The 22,482-nt window shown below is 41.3% G+C and overlaps 1 protein-coding gene across 9 annotated transcripts in view; it reads right to left on the bottom strand.

The window, feature by feature from the left end:
• Positions 1-22,482, bottom strand: part of LOC102112058 (6-phosphofructo-2-kinase/fructose-2,6-bisphosphatase 4) — a 50,703-nt gene that overhangs the window by 4,517 nt on the left and 23,704 nt on the right. For 5 of the 9 annotated variants that reach the window (XM_014251751.2, XM_014251752.2, XM_088061717.1 and 2 more), the window contains exons 3-14: positions 19,723-19,819; positions 17,344-17,410; positions 16,089-16,163; positions 15,164-15,220; positions 14,709-14,830; positions 12,838-13,045; positions 12,137-12,283; positions 11,480-11,584; positions 9,757-9,886; positions 9,345-9,407; positions 6,250-6,314; positions 5,737-5,814 (exon numbers count right to left, since the gene is read on the bottom strand). In XM_014251751.2, the coding sequence (XP_014107226.1) occupies positions 5,752-5,814; positions 6,250-6,314; positions 9,345-9,407; positions 9,757-9,886; positions 11,480-11,584; positions 12,137-12,283; positions 12,838-13,045; positions 14,709-14,830; positions 15,164-15,220; positions 16,089-16,163; positions 17,344-17,410; positions 19,723-19,819 (1,199 nt within the window). In that variant the 3' untranslated portion in view covers positions 5,737-5,751. Of the gene's footprint in view, positions 1-2,879; positions 3,126-5,736; positions 5,815-6,249; positions 6,315-9,344; positions 9,408-9,756; positions 9,887-11,479; positions 11,585-12,136; positions 12,284-12,837; positions 13,046-14,708; positions 14,831-15,163; positions 15,221-16,088; positions 16,164-17,343; positions 17,411-19,722; positions 19,820-22,482 lie in introns of those variants that run through there. The other 4 variants (XM_014251750.2, XM_088061715.1, XM_005522177.3 and 1 more) reach the window with 4 other exon arrangements.

The following is a 22,482-nucleotide window of genomic DNA, read 5'->3' as shown; positions in this document are numbered from 1 at the left end:
AAAGAAAGCTTGAATTTGAGCAAGCACGAAGAGGCTGTGGAAGCCAATTGTGCTGAACTGTCACACTGAAAGAAGAAAAAACTGGGATAACCTCTGATGAGCACCCCAAAGGGCTTTATGGCACAAACACAACAGCCAGCAGTGAGACCAGATGAACAGGGGCTTAGAAAGGGACCAATACCCTCATTAACTGGAAGTGGATCCCTACTCATAGGAATGCCATTAGATGAGATAATGGCAGCTGGGACTGTACCCACTTTCAGAACGGCCATGGACACTGGGAGGAAAAAGCCATGCAACAAGGACAGTGCTGCTGCTCAGAAAGGTGACAGAGGTTTCAGCCTTACTTTTGGGACCATAAAGTGTCCCTGCAACTGCCTGGCACCAAAGCACCCTTGGACAAAGAACCATGCTGAGAACAGCCCCACACCAGCAGCAACACGGTCTGGAGAGCCTGGGAAACACAGGAGGAGGAATAAAACCCACACAGTTTTCCCAAATACTGTTTCTACCAAGCCATACATCCTCTTCTTGGCCAGCCCCAGCAGCAGCTTGCTGCTTCCAGAGCCTGCTCCCTGAGGCAGGAGCAGTCTGACCCTGCCTTGCACAAGAGTCCATCTCACCCTGGAAAGATTCAAAGGACACAGAAGAACTCAAAAACCTTCCTGTAACACTGCTGCTGTTCTGATTATGCCCTGGCCTTTATACATTTTTTTCCTACAGGACAGGGCCTCCCCCAGCAAACTGTGGACCCTGTTTTCGGTTTTACTTTGACTCAGCTACCCGTGACCCTCACAGCAGAACAGGAAGATATTGCAGAAAGGCTCCCACAGGCAAAAGGAGGAACCTCTGGAAACAGGAACCAGCACAGGCATAAGCATAGAAATAAACAGCACAACATAAACATCCAGCACTCTATCAGGCAGCTTCCCCTCAGCAGGCTGTGCCACAAACTCCTGACGCCTCCCATCCAGCATAAGGCCTTCCTTCCACTGACAAAGCAAGGGCTGTTGAGCAATCTGCTGTAAGAAGAGATCCCTTAGAGCATTCTGCTTTCAAATATCCACTCACTCTTGCACACATCAGCACAGTGAGTGCTGTGCTCAGCAGAGAACAACATGCAGACACAGCTCCAGGAAATCTGGCTGGCAGCAGCTGGCAGGAATGGAGGGTCCTGGGCGCTCCAGCTGCTGGGAAACAACAGGTCCCCCTGCAACCTCCACCAGCCACAGGCCAGGCAAACTTTGCTTTCCTCTCTTGGCCAAGCTCCTGCTCCTGTCATCCCGCCCCTCAAGTTTCTCTGACAGCCCCAGCCATTCTTTTTCAAGCAGCAAAACTCAGTTTTTCCACAGCAGACACCTGCACAGATTTTGACTCCATCAGAAATGCAAGGTATTTCATTTCATTTGGATGGTATTTCCTTAGCTGTGGCCTATGGGGGTGACAGCACTCCAAGCTGTCTCCATGTGGCTCCTCAGTACCTGACTATGGCCAGCATCCCTGTGATCCCTCAGGAATGTTGCCTCAGCTGTCAAGTAAGAGCAACTGGACTCACTGTCGTGTGCAAGGGGGTACAGCAGGCTCAGGTGCTCCTCCTGGGCACCTTTCACAGCAAAGCTCATTCCCAGACCCTGGAGCAATTAAACACGGAAAAGTGGCCAACCACTCCTACATCACAGTCATGATAACAACAGGAAAATTATCCAGGTTCTCCCAATTTCCACCCAGGGACAGTGGTTTAACTGAACACCAAGCACCACAGCAGGGGGCTCTCTGGATGGAAGGTTATCTGGTTACGGCAAACATTCTCAATTGCTATAAACTTCTGCAAACTTCAGCACATTTTAGAAGTGCAGATCTGTAACCTTTTTTCTTCCAAAATCCTGGTTTGGGAAAAACATACCACCTAAGAACCTAACAGATAAAAGCTTTCCACAGCCTACAGTCCTGCTTACTTTCACTACTAAAAGACCCCCTTGGAAAGCAGTTCTGAGGCTCAATGTTTTTCTGCCTTTCCCTGCCTCAATGCTGCCTGCTCCATGGCACAGGTACTTCCCACAGCTTTGTGGTGCCCACAGAACACCAGGGGAAAGGCACCAAGGCACCACATCTCCCACATCCCACAGTCTCCTCCCTCCTGCAAGAGGCTTTCCTATCATAAAGTTTGGGATTCATACCCTGCTGGTTTGAGATCTGCATCTACTACCCAGCTACACAATCCCCTCTGGCTGACTCTGATTTCCTGTTCTGGAATGGTCAGCACTGCTTATTGGAGTCCACATAAAATCTGGGTACACAGCAGAGCTTTAAGTGGTCCATCACCCACATCCACACAGAAGCAGGAAAAGAGGGAATTTAAAATCCCTTCTGCCCACAGGCAAACCCTAAGGCCTGGTTAATGCAGAACAGCTGTTAACAAAAGTTGTCTATTACAAACATTTATTGCTGTTCTTTGAATAACTGTTCTGGAACTAAGTGAAAACTTGCTACCCTGCTCCAACAGCACATCATTAATTAGCACATGCAGCACACTAGTGCTGTGGATCAGTGGGATTAGGGATTTACAGTAATTAAGGGTTGTTATTTTACACTACATGGCAGTCCAATCACTCCCAAGGGTCCTGAAACAGATAATACTGGTGGCTCTGCTGAGCAAAACAAATTTTGACTTTTCTTATCTCACACAAGATGTTGTGTTTCCTGGCTTTCATAAATACACTGCAACTAAGTAACACTAAATGATTGCTGGCTGTTACAGTAAAGCTTAATGCTGCAGGATATTTAAATTACAGCAATTTACAAAACCAGCATTCCAGTGAGAGCCGATCAAGGTTTGATAACTCATCCACAATAAATTAGCCAGTGCAACAGTTTTATTGTAATTCGATAGATGTTTTCAAGTCAAGCGCTGTACAAACATTTGCTCTGGGTTATGAGTTTGGTTTGGGTGTGGCTATTTTTTTTTATTATTTCAAAGTGATTGGAATGATTAGTTTTTCAATTTATTCTGAAGTAGCAGGACGAAAACAGCACCCCAAGTTCAATAGTTGATCAGCACACGGGATTCACTGATGAGCAGGGACTGTTACAAGAGCGTCCTCGGTAGGTCTGGAAATGTCTACATTCTGTATAGTAATAAAAATACAGAGAATATTTATCATGCAGCAGTAAGACCAACAAAAACCACTAATCAGGTCCCTTCACAAGTACACAGCTGGGTTGATTGAGAAGCAGAGATGGTTTCAGCCCCCCACGCCCCAAGAATGCAGCAGACTGAGAGCTGGTCACTGTCCCAGAATGAGACAGCACAAAAATGTATTTACAGTAAAAAAAAAAAAAAGCTTTTGAAATTTTCAGTCCTCTGAGGAGCAATTAAATACAGCTCCCTTGCTGACAGCACTACCCAAAGCTCAAGTCAGTCACATTTAGGGGGAAGTCTTTTACAGGCCCAAGCAGGAATCCACTTTCTCACGTGCTTCAGCACATACACATCATCTCACTGAGAAACTTCCAGTGTTTCGCTGAATATGCCACATGCTTCTGTGCCAGAAGAAGGCTTTTAACATGTGTTCCTGTTATAGGCAACATAACACCTCTAACAAAATAAAGAGTATGTTCTCAGATACCTTAAGCATTCAAGGCTGATCACACCAACTATATCTCACCTCCTTTTGCAGAGGCTGCAGAAAAACAATGCAGCACTAAATTCAAAACCAAATGAAACCAAGACCCCAGTGCAGCCAACCACGTCAGGAATCACATCTGCTATAGCACCACCTCCTGCAAATCCAAATCCTGTGCAATTGGTATTCTCCCTCCTACCATGAGAGCCGACCATGATAAACTGCTGTGAAGTTCCTTACAAGATCCATTTTAGGCCAAGCCATTGCCAATTCTTCGAACTTCACACTGATGGGTTTCATTAGTCTTGCCTGTTCCGCACTGTGGGAAGCCAGCTCACCTTGCACTAAAATATCTCCCTCCCCCTTGTCCCCTCAACAAAATCAAAAATGGGATCTAGTAGGAGTAATGTCCTCTCTGTCATTCAGCAACTAAGCCAGATGAGCAAAGCAGATATTTCACCCCAGCACTTGTTTTCTGGCCCAAAGAAGGGATCCAACAACAGCTAAAGCAACTCCCCTGAATTATTTTCTGTAAAAGACTATAGACCCCTTCATTGGAAAAGGTCACAACTTGAGCCACTACAATGCTGACAAACACAAGGCTTCAATCTGCTCCAGACAAATCCCCATGGTACTCTGAGGCTCACACATGCCATAAACAAACACCCCGGAGCTGTGCCTGCATTTCTGCCATGTGACAAGAGACGTTTTCAGCTGAGCCCAAAAGGAGGGCACTGTTCTGGAGCACAGACTACAAGCGACTGGTGGGTCACAGAACAGCACACTGGGCAATTCTCAATCCAATAGTTTCATTGTTTAACAATGCTGTTATGTGAGACCGTATTTAATTAAATGCTTTGACTTCAATAGACTACTTGAAAACTTAATTTTACAGAAGTAATTAACATTTTCGTAGGTGATATAAATGAAAGCTTTTGAAAGTTTCACAGTCCTCTGAGCAGCAATTAAATGCAGACAGGACCAACTTAGTCCTTCATTCAGACCCACTACCTGAACAGTGCAAAATCATCCATATTCACCAGGCTGGGTTTCCTTTGGGGCAAAGCGAGAAGAGAATTTGAAGGGTTTTTAGGAAAATGCCACTACTCCTTTTCTTTCTCCTTATAAAATTCATTCACTCAACTTATTTCTGTTCAGATCAGTCTTTCATCTTTGAGCCCACTGCAGTGGACGTGTCTTCATGATCCGCTACGTTCACCTGAATAGAGCCACCTCTCAGCAGTCCCAGCATGGCCACATCACTTGCTAGAGTCACCTGGCAATTCAGGCAGAGCTTTCCCTCTTGAAATAAACATCTTCAGATAGAGGACTGGCATTTTCAGCAACACTTTAGCAACCAAATTCAGCACTGATATTTTTACCAAACTAAAGATGTTTATCTACATTATTTAACACAAATAACCTAAGGCACCCTCACAGATTTTCACTATGCTTCTCCAGCTTTAGGTACTGCAAAAACACAAACTGGATTTCCTAAATATGTCAAATCAAACTAAGATGCAAAATGGCAAAGCAGAATGACAAAGCAGGAAAAGCAGGAGAGAGGAAATAATGCAACACAGCTGTTGAAGAGAAAACATCCAAAAGTCAGTATTTTCAGAACTTAGAATATCCAGGTCATTAAAATAAAACTTCTTTGCAGAAGAATTCAGCAAAGAATTCCAGCATGAATTCTGCACAAAAGTGAGCCCTCGGTTACAAAAGGCACTTTATGTCATGTGCCTTGCTGAATACACACATAAAACCTCCTTTCTCACTACATTCCTTTTCACCATAAACTGTTGCCCTGATAGCCACCAAACACAGCCCTTTTTTCGTGTTATCAAACTGTTTTCCAATTCACCAGTCGGCACTGCTCCTAACCTCAGCACAGAATCAGTGCCATGCCTGGTGGCATGAGCCTGAGGATCTGCAATGGAACCAGAGGGCTTTAATCATGACACATTTCACACAACTTTGATGATAAAGCAAAGGAAGAGCTTGGCACAAGCAGCAGAATCAGCCTGAGCTCAGGTGGACACTGAGGAGCACAGAGAGCCTGACGCAGGCAGGGCACAGAGCTGCCATGGACTGACATCACCTCTGCACTTACATTTTACAAACACGCTCAATTTCCTTCCCCCGGTTGTCCTGCTGTTTCCTGAGATCTAGTCTTCCTCTCCAGCTTTGGCTTAAAACACAGGTGACATCATCAATTCCTCTTTTTCGTACAGCAGTGACCACAGTGATGAAAAAGCTGATGATTTCTCTCCCCAGAATAAGCGTGGCACTCATAACACAACTGTGTAACCTACTTCTGCTGAGTGACAAAGCCCGGCAGAACTTAGTACAATTTTTAGCCTGACACCACATCTTCAAATCCTCATTTCTCAAAGACAAAATATTCCAGCTAGAACTCACATAGAAGATAAATTCAATAAAATCATTTGCTCCCCCCTCACAGTAAACCAGTAGCAAAGGTTATTACGTAGCAATGCTTATTATATAAAATAAAATACACTAAAATAAAAGCTGTGTTATCAAATCAATTCTAGCCACAAGGACAATGGAAATCAGTTCAGACAGTACATTACATTAAGATCTCCAATTTGAAAAATATTCTTACCTCAGGTTTATCTCTGTGTGTGTTTACAGCTTCGACATTCAGAAATATAGATTCTACTTTACATCCTGTTGACAGAACACACATTTTTAGATACGTCTGCTTTGAAAGTGAAGTTATAATAAAGATGCAATCTAATTTTGACATGGTGAAGATTAATCACTTTCCCCTTCTGATTTATACCAGAATTTCCTGAATTCTGAAGAGCTAAAGCTACAGAAATTAATCTGTTCCACCTGGATGAATATTATTGTCAGTCTAATAAACAATCTCCTCATCTTAGCTTTTTCAATATTTTCCTTGAAAAAATATCTTTATTTCTTTTAAACATACACAAATGTTCAGTGAGAAAGCTTTTATTTGTAACTTTTTGTGTTTTAAACACCCTGGACTTCTGTATTACAGTAAAATTCTAAGATAAAAGCTGCTCTCATTTCTTAAACATAAAAACAACTACAAGAAGATAAAGTGTGTTGTCAGCAACCCCTGTCCCTCTATATGTGCAAAATGGTTTTAACCTCAAGCTAAACACAACTTCAAAGCTGACTCCTGAACAGGAACTTCTGCTTTACATTCAAAAATTCAAAATGCCAGTGACATAAGAAAAATTAAACAGTGAGAAGAAACAACTATTTTCCAGGTAGTATAAACTGATCCACTTAGAGAATGATCTAATTACTCGATATACCATGGCCACAGCACTTCAAGCAATCTCTGATTGCTAAACCCTGGCTTATCTCACACAAACATGACTTTTATAAGCTACCACTACTCTACACAACATCCATTAATAATCACTTCCTCTGACAAACCAGAGTCCATCTTCTATCACAAGCAGGTTTCCAGATTTTTCTCCTCATTTATTCCCTAAAGTCGTAACACACTCCATCGAATCGCTACATGACAGAAAAAGGGGATTTCCTTAGAAAGCCACTGCACTTTAAAAAAATATAAATAAATTAGTAAGGCCAGTATTTGCCTTCCCTACCGGAAGCCTGTCCTGATAAAGCCCATTTGTCAGGAAGACTGTGAGCAAGCACTGTGGGAGGGCCAGAACTCAGAGAAACAGTGAAACATAAAACAGATTTTAAGGAGAAAATGCACATATCTCTCACTGGAGCAGGATCCTTACTCATCCTTCTGTCCACAGATCCACTGTGACTGATGAGACAAAGCCAAGACAAGATCTGAGCCCAGCTGCTGGCCGTTACCCAGAACTGTTACACAGCAGACACTTCAGAGACATCTCAGTCCTTGCCACAAGCTGAGTTTAAAATCCAGAGAGCATCATCTGGAAAGCTTCAAACAAACTAAAGGGACATGCCTTGCTCCACAGTAATTACCACATGCATACTCCCAGGTCATTTTTAATTACTGATGAGCAAGTTCCTACCTACAGCAAGCTGCAGTTTCTCTTTCCAGAGACCACCACTGCCCTGGACTGCTGGGTAAAGGTCGCACCCACCCTGATCCAGCTGTCAGGCTGTAACAGATGTTCCTCTACTGCAGACCAGACTCTTAAGGTGGGAATGATACTTCTCTCCAACACCAGGAAGAGCAAAGCCCCAGGGGAGGCATTTCTCCAGAACAGGCTTAGCTGGGAGGTATCAAACACACCAGGTCTGATCCTACATCCTGCCTGGCTGGAGCCAAATGACACATCAGCTTGGAGCACTGCCATCGATCAGTACTGCAGAAATAATTTACGCACTCCTCATGTTTTCAGATGGCTCAATTCCAAAAAGTAGGTTGGCTGAAATGTGCTCGTCAGACACACATATCAAACACCTTAAGAAAGGACAATGGCATTTCTTTCCCTCAAGTCAAAAGGGCAAGGACAGTGTTCTGTACCAATTTGTTTCCTTCCTCTCTTAATGCGTGAGCAAACACTGCAAACATTCACACCCTCCTACAATTTATGAGCAGTCACCCAACCTCCCAAAAAGCCAAAGAGAACCCAAAACAAAGCCTTGCTGTGGAAAACAGACAGACTAGCAGGTCAGAAGAATCCCGTTTTAAAAAGCCCAAGTTTTAACTGCAATGAATCTTTATTTTCAAAACCCCAGCTTGTCATGCAAGGCTGGGAACACCAGATGTCACCACAGCACAGGCTGTCCCTCCTGTAGGACAACACTGCAACCAAAAGACAAAAAATCTCTTTAGATGTATTTTCCAGTGTAGAAGCTACTTTGTTTCGTAATATTCTTTGTTTCAATTTTTTTTGAAACTTAACAAAGTACAGATCTGGACCGCTATTTTTCAGAGATGGTAATCAAAGACAGCTTACAATTCACCAACATTTTTGGGCAATACGTTTTTCCTAATAAGCTATGCAGATAATTCCCTGCCTGAGATGATCTTCTCAAGTGGGATATCAGCAGATACGACTCAGCTGTTACTTAAGGAAAATGAACAGCAGGCACACGTTTAGCTGAGGTGGGAACACACACAAAACTCCTTCAGCAATCAGCCTAAAGCCCACACAGGGCACGCAGTAACCCACACCACACACTGCCCACAGAGACCAGGGAAAGCCCCTGAGCCAAGCACCAGCAACAGTTGCTGACAAACAAATGCAAAATCAACAAACAAGGTGAGTTCATGGGGTATTCTCATAGTCCATGGGAAAAAAAATACTTCAGGAAAAGAGAACAAAGTTATTAAAGGCTAAGGGAACACATTTTGCAAGATGATAAACCTACACAAAAGCAAATTTACCCATCTTTCGAAAAGCAATACCCCTCCAGTACATCAATAAACACTCAGATCTTTCTGTAGCATATGTGTAAATGCATGGGTTTGCCAGAAGAATTAATGAAATAGAGTATGAACTGAGCACAAAACTGTCCCCTCCAGCAGTTTGAGCCACTTTTGGTTTCAGGCCTTCCAGCAACACATATGTGTTTCCTGGCACGAGGCAAAGCAAGGGTACTCCAGAGGATTCATTTATTCCAGCAAAGCTCTGCAGGCATACATGCCATGTCAAACATAACTATTTTAAAGCAACATAAAGTGTGTTTTAAACGCTTCACCACCTTTCCTGATGACAGAGACAGTATAGCCAGACATATATATTAAATATATATGATTGCACTTACCATAAGCCACCGGGGTTAGCTTTAAGACAGTATGCAGTGGGCACTTCAGGTAGGGCAGTTGTTCTGAGAAATCAAATCACAAATTCCACATGAAATGCAGGTTACAAGAGAATTTTCTCTTATGTTTCAGGTCAACTACTTGAATGACTTTTTACCTAACAAGGTATCTGTTTTCCTAGCATGCAACAGAGATGCTAATCAGAGCAAAAAACAAAAGTATTTCAGGTGAGGAGCAGCTCAATAACATCAACCTCCAGGTTTCATGTGGGGGTCAAATACAAAAAAATACACTTGGGTACCTGCCTAGCAAAACCAGCCTCTGATGATAGAGCAAACTGTTAGAATTTACTGTTTGGAACCTTAAGCAGTAAATTATTAAAAACACAAGACTAATATATCAAGGAAGACTTACCTGCGGGCTTGTCAAGGAAATATGCGAGCAAACAGCGCATGACAGCTTGGTGACAAATGACAAGCACATTTTCCTGCCTTTCGAGTTCCATAATTACTGGCTCCAGCCTCTGAACAAGATCTTCATAAGACTGGGTGGGGAGGAGAGACACAGAGCATATTAAAAAGGGAAAACTCTTTGAACTATATATGTACATAGAGGGGATCTTACCTTCATATTAGTCATCTTCTAAATGTTATTTAGTGCACAGACAAATACTCCAGTAATAATTTTCATTAAACTAAGAACACAGTTCAGACCTCAGCATACACATAACACGTTTTATTATACACATAACAAAACAAGTCTCCCTCATGGAAAAGCTTTATTAAATTAGCCACTTTGATCAAGAATTTCCACAAAATCCCTAGGATTTAATTCACATCTGCAAATATGAGTCTTCCATGTTATTTTCCATAGCTCATCTTCAAAAGCATCTCTCTTCCAAGCCCAAATCTAGGAAGCCCAGCCAACAGTCAGCATGCAAAGAATTCACAAAGCCTGACTTGTTCAGGCTGCCCTTTCAAAAGAAGCTGTGGGCATATTGGACTGGCCTGGTGACAGCAGCCACCATTCCACCAAGCATCAGCACAAGAACTTGCTGGTGACCTGTCCTGCCTGATGATGCACAGGGAATTGCTGCTGCAGGTGAACAGCAGGGCTCCTGCATGGGCACAACTGGATTGAATTTCACATCCAGGGTAAAGACTCTGCTTCCAAAATGTGCCAAGTACTTCCAAAATGCGTCACTTATGTCCAAAATGTGTCATATACTGCACACGTGGAGAGCTCAGCACATTGCCCAGCGGGGCAGGGCCTGAGCACAACAGAAAACCTTCACCCTGGTCCCCAGGTGGGGGGACTGCTGACTGAGCCCTGGACAACAGAAAGCCCCCAGCCCCAGAGAGCTGTGCAAACCCCTTACTGTTATCAGACATAAAACTGCCTTGGATAAATGAGACCAACTCATCCCCACAAGGCACAGTCGATCAAATGCATCGAGAACCTTGCAGCTTAATGACTGCCTCATTAGCAGGACTGGGGTCACACTACCAGGGACAGTGCTCTTGTCACAGTGATTGCTCCTGAGGAAGAAGGCAGAGCTCTGCTTCCTCACGACTCAAGCAGGAGCAGCTGGGCCAATCCCTCCTCCCTGCTGCCCAGACCCTCAGCCCCCAGCAATGGCCCTGTGACCATCTGGCCATCACTGCACTGTAGGGCTGCTTGAGAAAAACCACCAGCAAGTTTATTCTCTCAGAGGCAAGGAGTTCAATAATATAGCTGGACATTTCCCCAGCATTTCAACCAGAGCTGCCTGCAAAACAGCCACCACCAAGAGCAGGGATGAACAGAAACAGGGCATCTTAGCAGCAAGTTTGTATATGCAACAGTTGAAGCCCTGCAATAATTCCTCCTGCTTTATCGCTGCCGGACCAGCACAGGAATGATGCCCACAAGATCCAAGCTCTCCACTGTTTTTCTAAATTTATGGTTTTATTTTTCAAGCCCTGAATCAAATGAAGTGATCTGGGCTCAATCCTTGCAAGATCCTATGTGCTTTTCCACAAAGAAAGGAACAAACTTTCCATTAATTTAAAAATTTATTTTTCCTTCCTAAAGCCAGCATGCATGTATGCAAGAAGACAAGGAAGCCCTTCAACTTGAGAAATTAAATATAGCATACCTCCCCTTTAGGGTATCTGTATCTGTATTTGTCTTGGTCTCTCAGTGCAAATTCAAGTGGATAATTTTCCTGTATTTCTTCATATGTCATTTCTTCACACACTCCCTGTTGGTAATGAAAGCAATTAAAAAAAAAATCTATTTCCAGTAATGCAACAAGCAGATATCACTCTTAAATAAAACCATATACAAATAACCCTTAACAGGTTTATTTTGCTAATGTCACACATGATAAACAAGACACTCGGCTTGACTCGGAGGTGGTTGTAGAGGTGAAGTTACATTCATGGACAAAGTAAGGCCATGTTTTATCTATTGCACCTCCTATTATATCTTACAGCTGCAGCTGGAAATTGCCAGCTAGCAAAAGCCCTTCACCACAACTTCTTTCCAAGCCCAACTAACCAAAACTTCGTAGCATCATGGCTTCTACAGAGCAATGTTTTACTGGGAAAGACAAGAGAAGAATAAATTAACAATGGCAAAATTTAATAAAATGTTTAGCCTTGTTTACAGGGAATCACAATCATTTCCAGCGCCTAGAAGCAGCTTCAATGACTTTCCATCCTATAAAAGACATATTATTAAAAAACAAAGTACTTTCTTCACCCCCAGCAATCAAAGCTACTTATTAGGCATTTAAAAGAGAAGAACTTACTGCATCTATCTCATTTAAAACTTTCCACTGCTCATAAGGCACTCCCAAGGCTTCAGCAGTCTGAATTGTCCTTTTCATCTGGCTGGTCCAAACTTTCAGATCTTTGATATTTTGCTCATTAATAAACTGTGCCAAGCTTTTGGCAAACTGGAAAAAAAACCAAGAGACACTAGATGAAGGCTCAGAGCCAACACACGGCGTTCAGTTGAGAATACACGGGTTCCAGCCTCTGTAAACTCACTGTAGCTTTTCCAAAAGACTGTCAAAGTTTTTGCAAAGAAATACAACCTACTCCATTATCCAAGAGGGACAGGAGAAAGAAAAGGAGTACAAGGAAAATAGAAGTTTTCAGCAGTTCCTAGCTTTCCTTAAAGCTGAAAGGAAAATTTGTTGAAGTTGTGTACACTTTCCCAATTACCCAACTAGTCAGGACTTCACAAAAATATAGTTAAAAAATAAAGTCCTCTTGCCAACTGTTTTGTGCTGTAGGACAAAAAGGAGTTTCAGCCAACAGAGACAAACAGATAAAAGACTACAGACCACAACACACAAAGTGTCCATCCAGTTTCCACTACCCAAACACACAACTAAAGAAGTCCTTTAAACTCATTAAGAGGAAAAGGCTGTAGAGGGGGAAAGCTGCAACTGCCCAGCACAAACACACAGAACACAGTCACACCTGGCTGAAGGTACGTACGTACTTCTTTCCCCCTGACAGACAGCCCAGGATCTCCTCCTATCCTCCCCTTCAGGTTGAGCTCGCTCTCTCCGTGTCGGCAGAGGTAGATTGACCGAGGAGTCACATGGATATTCATGAGGTAGTAGACAATCCGGCTCTGGATGTGATCCATCACTCTGTTCACGAGATAACTCCTTCCGACATCCATAATTTTAATGTAAGAAAGATCCCTTTCATGAGCAAGTTAAAAAAAAAAAGTAATGTGCCACGTTGCTGCTATTAGCATGTACCTACAATTTTTCCACCCTCTCTCTCATTATAAAACAAAGGGGTGACAAGCCAAAGAAATGAAAAAGTCCTCCATTAGCCATGGAATATGCATTAGTCCTAAGAAACATTACAGTACTCCAAAGGCACAGGATGAACTCTATTCCTTTCACGTGGGGCTGCTCACATCACTTTCTTTTCTGCTTCCTTTACTTGCACTTCGTCCAAATCTAGATCCTACTCTTGGAAAAATACAGCCCACACACTAAGGGATATTCAGTGGAGTCACTTAAGTTACCACAGCTGAGTGAGATATACATCTATTTTACAATACCGTTTGGCTTTTTTCCCCCAGGTTACAACACTTTCCATCACCAAGTCTTTGTCTGATAGCACCCAGGGGCCAAAAGGAATGGCCACTAATTACACATCTCAATTCCTCCAGAGAAACTAGGGCAGCAGAAGAGCCAGGGAGTAGTTTGAAACAAGACATTTTCTCAACTGCTCTGTGAGCAGCCTTTTGTTAACAGTACTGTTATCTACTCCACCACTACCTTTTCTTATCATCAGACAGCTTGTAATTTCAATTTTCACTGCTTATCCTTTATCATCTGAGCTATAATTCTAGAGCAGCCTCTCGTTCACACAAGGAAAAATGTCTCATAAGCTGAAAATAACCACTATCGGTTTCTAGCGATGCGTTTGAGACAGCACACCGCAATAAAACAAGAAAACTGATAATAAAACCTAACTGAGGTAGTGAGAAAGAGGCATCAGCACCCTCATTCCTGCCTGTGTTCCTTGGAGTTAATCATTACCATTCCAGCCAGGCACAGCCATTAGGTCCATCATGGGAATTACACGCATGGACTGAGCTGATTGAACTGGCTTCACGCTGCTCACGCTCAATTACATTAAAATGCAGCTCAGCCTTCTCAGCAGCTCTGGCCTGGAACAAACCAGGAGCACCCTGGGATGGCTGCAGCTCCAAATCCTACTCTGAAATCCTGGGCTACAGTAAGAATAAAGGGCTCCTCCTCACGTGATTCATCCCTACCTCATTTTCTAGAGTTCAAAGTTATTAAAAACCAGAAGAATGCTTTGGTGAAAGGATAAATAATGTAGCTAAGACAGTTTCTCATGGCCCTGCATCTGCAGAATAATTTTGCAAGCACAAAGAAATTAATTCAGAAGTCACATTTTTAAGACTGATGTGTTCATAATTAACCTTAACCATGCCAACCAATTAAGTTGTGCTTACAAATCACTCATGTCTCCTCTAAGTACTAAAACAAGTACCAACCACTGTAGAAAGTCTGGAATAATTGCTAAATGCCAATTCTAGCCCAGAAGAATAAATACCATTCTCCAAGTGGGAAAATCAAAAAGTATATTGTCCCAGACTAGACTCACTAGCCAATTTTCCTCAAACAAGGAAGTCACCATGCTACACCCACAGAGTCAACACTCTCTAAATTTGGCAAAGGAGAGAGAGAGAGAGACCAAGCCACTAAAATAATGACTTGAAAGCCCTAATCCCCAGTACAGGATGCCCCAAAGCTTAAAATAACTTTTTAACAATATTGTGATCACCAGCTATAATCACAGTGCTGTTCCATCACTTACTTGTCCAGAGTTTCATCTAAGGTCTCATATGAGTTCTTGTAACATTCTATTCTTTTCATGAAGTCTTCTGTTGCTTCATCATTACTACAATCAACATAGTCAGGACTACCCAGCTTCACTTGCTGTTTAAAATAAAACCAAAGAATAGTATTTAAGTTTCCTTCCCTTCTTCCTGGATGTTTAAAGAAAGAGGGAGTGAGGAAACACAACAAAAAGCTTTGAAACTTCATTAAAATACATATAAAGCAAAAAAAAAAAACACCTGCTCTTCAGAGAATTGAACTTCTGTGCTAGTAACATTCACATGGACAGGGAAAAAAAAACCCACTTTTTTTTTCCATTAATGAGAGCTAATGTGAGGTTTTTGCTATTGGAAGTTCTTATCATGTACTTCTAAAAGTACTGAGCTACTTTAAACCTCCCAGTGTCAAGCTGTTAAAGCAAACTTTACTCACCACAATGTTTGCAGCAATGACCTCTGGATCGACACACACAGACTCCACAAAAAAAGTCTTCAGTCCAAATGAACATGATCAGAAGGAAGGAAGAAGGAAGATGAATGAAAACACCTCTGGATACTAACATACACGAGCAGCATGTCACCCACTTCCACACCAACATCTTTTTCCTTCCATTTACTCAGAAAGCTTCTCCAGACCCTCTCATCAGAAATTCCTGCCTCACCATTCCATGACACATCATGCTCTGTGCTCTTTTCCCCAACAATGCCTGCAAGTGGAAAATTCTCGCGGTAGAGAAAACGTAGGATGGAAGAGGAAGAAACAAATGCAGAGGATGCAAGTTCAGCCCCACAAACAGTAATAACATTGCTGAAATAACATAAGCCTCCCAGCTAATGGAGTAACCTTGCTTATAAAGAGGCTTGTGTTTTGCTGTATCAAAAGCTTACAAAGATTAAGTTTAGAGGAAATAAAAGATGACTGGAAAACAGCTAAATGTAAAATCAGAAGGCAGAAAACCACAAAGTTTTTTGTTTGTACAGAACTAACACAGAATCCCCTTCATGTTCCTGAAGCAAAGATGTGAACAGCATGAAGAACCATACTTTAAATGCGCTTTCTGACACTGCACTCATCACCACAGGTCCAGGAAGACAAAACTGTAGCACAAAATAGCTTAGCTCCAAACAGTACAAACACTAAAGATGACAAAAATGAGTCACTACTCATTTTCTACTCACATTCAAAAATGAATGACTACTAATCACAAACAATGCTTAGGAACACAAAACATGTTATTGATGAAACATCCAAGAAGGATGTGCCTTGTACTAGTCCACTTAAGAATACAGATAAGGGCAAAACTACCACTGCCTTACTTGGCCATGCAATAGCTCAGAACAGCTTTGCTTTGACTCACCTTATATCCATTTTCTTCACCAAATTTATAAATAGTTTCTCTACGTTCTCGAGTTGTGTTTGTAGCATCAAAGACCTAGGAACAATTAAAAGGAGAGAGAAAAAGGAATTTAAAAAGCAGCACAGCCTGTGGAAAGCACTGTGCTATTAACAAAAAAATATGGATTTAAAGTCCCTGGGTGTGAAGGAAAGCAATGGAAACACTTCCCCTTCCCTCTACTCCACTATCTCAACATGCTCAACAAGAAAACAAAGACATTGCTACTTTACACGTATTATTTTCTAAATACTAAAATTTCATAATATTTTGAAATCAATTCTAGCAGAACTCTGGATTTGGGAAAGGAAATCAGAATTTAAGCCTAGCACACAGTACAGGAGAGAATCTTCCTCCTTGCCCATTATCAGCATTAAATACTAATGCACAAGTTTTTAGTGAACTTGCATTACAAAAAAATGAGGCTGCGGTCCAATGGGCTGTTCAAAATGCAAGTGTGAAACTTGCAAGAGTTGTAAATCCTGCCCGTGAATAACACCATCAATACAGCTAATTTTCTAGGAACTCAGTTTAGCTCTGAACACATCATTTTTTTACTAGAGTATGAAGTTTGCCAAAGCATACCATTTACCTCGTGTATCCAGCAGAACTTATACTTCATGGTTTTCCCTAAATAGTTAATAAAAACCCCAGAGTTGTGTCAGTAATCTTAAGAAAAAAATTTAAAAATTAGTCTGAACATGCAATGTCAAATCACAAAACTGATGTTTTGCATCCCATCATTAAATACTCAGGTATGCTGCAACTTATTGTTTCTCCTGCTCTCTTCAGACATTTCATGCCAGTAACAAGTGCCAAGAAATACAGAGGATACTTTTTGCTCAGCTAGTCTTTACCTTCCATTTGGAACGCTAAACCATCAAACGGACATGCAAGCAAAATGGCAGATGTGTTCAATGGTACATTGTGGAGCAGTGTCCTATAGTAATGTGGAGAGAAGGTGGACTTTTTTCTTGCTGTTATATCCTCTTCTCAGCTAACCCCTCCAATCAAAGGATTGATAATGCTCAACATGGCATCATCACCCTGAAATTCAGCACTCAGTTCAGTGCAGCAACAAGGCAGATCTAACTGCCAAAGGAAAGAAATCCAGTATACTGGAGAGCTATTGCAATCACTCAGGCTGTGTATTATCCAGCAGACACACAGTGTTCAGTGCAGAGGCATCTCAAGAAGGCATCTTCAACAAGAAACTTACAGCCACGTGCCCGTTCTCTTCACTGAGGTACTGCCGGACGTCATTCAGCGCTGCTAAGGCACACTGTCTTCAGAAGGAAAGAATCACAGTCAAATGCTCGTTAAAGGCATTTTGTTAATGCACTTGTAAGCCAAGTGCCCTGAAAATATTAGATAATTTATCTCAAAAACACAGACCTGCCTCCAAACACAAGAAAAAGCTGACAGAGGTCAGCCAAGCTACACTAAGGAAATGTGGTCGTGTCACCTTGCTCTTCTCTAACACAGCTACACATCCACAGAACGCCCATCAACTTTGCTGATCAGGATACACTTCCACTGATCTAAAATAACATCACTGAAACATCCCTGCAACCATATGCTTTTCCCAATTACCTATCCATACATAACTGCTTCTTAATTTGATTCACAAAATAAGATAAACCAACTTAAGGGGGTTTATCTCGTGGCACTAAGTTGAAGTGGAGAGACAACTTTTTCAGTAATCTACTCACTCTCTTTTGAGCTACTGTGCAAAAACTGCTTATGTAAAGAAAAATTTTTAAAGCAGAGAGCAGAACAAAGGTAACATCAAGTACTGGTGACTGAGGTGAAATGTCATCCCACTGCAGTCACCAATCCAGTGTAAATAAGTACTGGAGACAACTGAGGACACAAACACCAAAAATCCCCACTCTAACACTTTACACTTGCCTTAAATCTGGACAAGAACATATGAATTTGCAACTGCATCCCCAGCACTAGCATTATCTTCCAAGTCCATTATAATTCCTAACACATCATTTTTGCTGGAGGGCAACATTGTACACGATTTACTTGTTAGCAGAACAAAGCCCCATTTATTCCCAGTAAGTACAGCCTCTTTGCACTACCAACATAAAAGCCTGCCCATTTCAACAGCCCTTCCCTGCATTACTCCTGAATTTTGACTTCCAGACTGAAATTCATAACTCCTCTATTTACCATCTTCTGCAAGCACAGACTTATTTTGAAAGAGAAATGAAGGCTTTTGGATCCTGACAGTATTTCCACATTAGCACAGTCAACAGATGTCAGGAGCTGAGATTCATCACCCAGGTCTTCACTGAATAAATACAAACCCTCTTTACACATTGCTAACCAGGCAGATTATCTCACTCAGCCCCATTTCATGCTACATCCCTCACCATTTAGCCTAATAGCTGACACAGAGGCACATTAAAAGGTTTGGCTCTACCTGTAAGCAAAAGGTAGTGGCTTGCAAGGCTAATGCACCTCTTTATCCCCAAGGACTGGGAGGTTCTTATGCAAGCTGCTCTCCTTTGGCTTTAGCAACACTCGGTGCTGCTGAGGGGGGAAAAAGGGAAGAGAGACGGGGGACAAGACAAGGGACAGTCACAAAAGAAAGTCCAGACATTTTTGATGTGCAAGGGGAAGCTGAATTAAGAACAAGACAGCTCATATTCTAAGTAGCCTACATAAATATTATTTCAATACATCTCAAATTTCTCATTTCCTTCTCATTTCATATGGCACGTGCTAAGTGCTTTCCTGAACACACGAATAAGTACAGTGAATGTTGAAGAAAATCAAAAGGTCTTTTCATTTGATCTTCTCAAAGAAACAGTTGCCTCTTGCTCTGACCTTTCTTCCCCATCTATCCTTTCTTCACAAGGTTTGTCCCTACATTAAAGCACAGCCTCTTTCCAGGCAAAAGCAGAGACTCAAATGCTTCATCTGTTCTCTTTTTGCTTTTCACAGCATTAGCAAAACATGGCAATTTTTGAGGCTGTGGATTGACGGACTGAATGAGACACCTGCATAGTGGCCAAAAACACAATTTCAGAGAGAAAATTAACACATTGATTCTCACTCATTTAAGCAGATAATGATGAATACATTCAAAGTGCTCCAGATGAACAATTTCACTATGCAAATCAAAAAGAAAAGCACTTACATGTTTTTTTTTCCTTTATGAAGCAAACAAGAGCTCTAAAATGGAATTTTAGGAATTATGCAGCAGAAAGAGTCACATCTATTAGCTGATACCTTACAAAAAGGTAGGAAAAGTTCCAACTATCTGTTAAAATAGTTTTTGAGTGAAAATGTCCTAGAGTATCTACAGGAATAACAGTAGTCACATCCTAATGAAAAGGAATCAAGAAGGACTTCTCTCCATTTTTGAGGCTTGAGATGAAACAATCAAGAAAAAAAGAGCCCCAGACTTTAACCAGACTAAAGAAATCACTATTCCACCATCTCTAGAATGTCTTTTCCTGTAGTCTCCCTTAAGGGTCTTCTTGGTCATATAAAAATGCAACTTCAAGCCATCTCTAAGAGCAAATTACACAGGATATCATTTTAATATGATTAGCATGGTGTACCAACAATCAAAACTTACTTCCTGATTTTCAAGCCTTCTTCATTGTCAGGCAGGAAGAATTCAAAGGATTTATACTTTTTCACCAAATCTCGACGATACTGACCGACATTAAATTCTGCCAAGAGAAACCAGCATTAGTGAGAGCCAGCAACAGTCACACGAGAAGGACAAGTTATGACAACTTTGAAAGCAAACTTCCTGCAAAGATAAAATAACTCAGCCTGTAAGAAGTCAATGTATCATACTTTTTGTGTTTTGGGAGTTTTAAAATAGCACGACAGCAATGAATCTTGGAAACAGCTAAAGAACATTTGGGCTGTAGTCACTCCACTTCAGCAGCCACACTGTAGTGCCTTTGTCTGCCAGTCTGCCTGGACAACAAAAACAAATACTTTTCCTCCTTTTCAGGGGTTACTCAAAGTCTATAAAGGACTAGTAATTGTTATTAATAATATTTTATTATTATTATTATTATTAGTCTTTTCTTCTATGTATATGTACAGTGAAACAGTGTTCAGATGGCACCTCCCAAAACTTACAGCCCTTATTTAAGCAAAGCAGAGCTCTAAATAGAACTAAACAATCTTGCTTTAGGTAAACAAAACTTAAAATTCCAGTATTGGAAAGATTTTTCCAGAACCCTGCTCAAATATTTCTATTCCTTAAGGATTAGTATTTCACAGTCCTTGTCCCACTTACTAGAAAAACAAACAAAAAAAGATAAACCACTAAAGCAAAAAAATAATTTAAATATCATCCTAAGTATGAAACAATCTCACTGTGATCTCATATCAGTGGTCAAAAAACATCTACTCCTCATCTGGGCAAAGATCCAAAAGGTCCATGCCCAAACACAGCCACAATATCAAGTATGGGATTAGAGCAAGACAGTTCTGCTTCGCAGCAGAGCAGAATGACACTGAACCCTAATTAATTTCATTCAATGCCTCTGAAAGCAGGTCCCTGAAATGCAATTAATGTTTTAGTTGTTTCAGACCCACAGGTTTTTTCTGTTGACCTGCAAAGCTTTTGGTTCTGTTTTTTTTTAACATTAAACCACACTGAAGTATTCTGTTTGAGATGCTGCCAAGATACAACTCTATTTGCCAGACTTCATTTCTGGAAAGAGAAAAAGAAGCTGTAGACACAATTATAAGGTTGTAGTTAAGAAAAAAAAGACACAGAATAAAAGAGTTCAAGAACCAGCTGCTGTATACAGATTGCTGTTGGGATTGGAGGCAGAGGATAAAGATACAATTTTTTTCCCCCCAAAGGTCAAGTTTTCTTTGAGCTCAGCAGTGTTGATGGAATTTTTCATGGCATGGATTATAGAACAATCCAGGTGATTCTATCATGGTTTTAATGAGCACTGGCCACAGCAGCTACATGAAAAGGTGGATCCTTGTAAAACAAACAGAAGGTGCAAGAAGTTCAGATGGCCAGTGTTGTCAGACAAAAGCATTTCAGCAATCAAAAATAATGAGTTTCATGAGAAGGAATAGTTACTGCCAGAGGGCCATGCACAGCAAAGGAAAAAGTGCTATCTAGTGGGACAAGCTTCAGCCTTTTTTCTTAGCAGCCACGCCTATGGAAAAGTTTCCCAAAGCTAACTGGTATCACAACCACAACTATTCAAAAAAGCTTCCAAGGCTTAGTATCTCAAAACCACAATTCTATTCAGACATCTAATTGACCTCCTTTCCTTCAAAAAGCACAAACAAAAGCTCCCTGTACTTTTAACCATTTCACATTCTAAACAGAGGATTTGGGAAGGAAGAAAACACAGAAATGAGGGCCGAAATGATTCAACCATCACCAAACCTGGGCTATTTACCTCCACCTTCTGTTCTTGAACTCTCCAGCTTGCTCAACGTCACATGAAAAGATGGCATTCATCTTTTTTCTGGTTCACATAACCTCATAATTTGAACCATCTGTCTCAGAGAACAAGAACTCTTGCTAAATTAAGCACACAGTAATTTCAAGACATTAAGATCCAAAGGGTAGCAGATGTTAGGGCTACTTGATACTGATCCTGTATCAGTTCAGTCCCACTGACTGAAAAAATTAGGGAAAATGTCATCTATTGCCTCAGCCAGGCAGTGAGGTGCTTTACATTGACTTTGACTTCAGTAAAATTGCATCACTGAAGTCACAGACAGAAAGGCTCTGTGGTTTTCTGAGAAAATCTCAGTCACCCTCTCTAACAAAGACAGACAATAATGCCAGGACAGAGGCTCATATGGCAACTTTCTGTTGCATATTTTCATAAAATTGGGCAGCAATGCTCTACCTGGTTTTCATCAAGCACAAGTGTGTGTTTTCTGATGTGCTGTTCACAGTAGCCCACAGAATTTTTCCTATAGCTGAGCCAAACCCCATCTACAGTAAAATTAGTATTTGGGATTCAACAAAGCATGAGCCAGATGTGAATAGTATCTTGTCTGTTGTCCAATACTGGACTTCTGCTTGTCAAAGTTCACACAGTGAAGTGCTCAAACTCAATGACATTTATAGATAATACATCTCATAAATTTAAGTTACATGTATATCTAACATACAAGCATTTTGTCACCTTGGATATAGGCTAAACTGCTTGGATTGTTATTTCATTTAAGCCTAATGGATAAAACTGAACTCTGAACTAGCTGACACTGGTCATCAGAAGGGTTAAACCATGTGAAAACAGTCAAAATCAAGTGATAATTTAAATCCTGTCAACCCTCAAACAATATAATATATCCTCCATAATGTCTCTCCTAAATAAAGCACATTAAA

This window comes from Pseudopodoces humilis, chromosome 13 (genome assembly GCF_049639895.1).
Source record: "Pseudopodoces humilis isolate 2021_Gansu_Grassland_sample_001 chromosome 13, ASM4963989v1, whole genome shotgun sequence".
Taxonomy (NCBI): domain Eukaryota; kingdom Metazoa; phylum Chordata; class Aves; order Passeriformes; family Paridae; genus Pseudopodoces; species Pseudopodoces humilis.
This window is presented reverse-complemented; position numbering and strand designations above follow the sequence as displayed.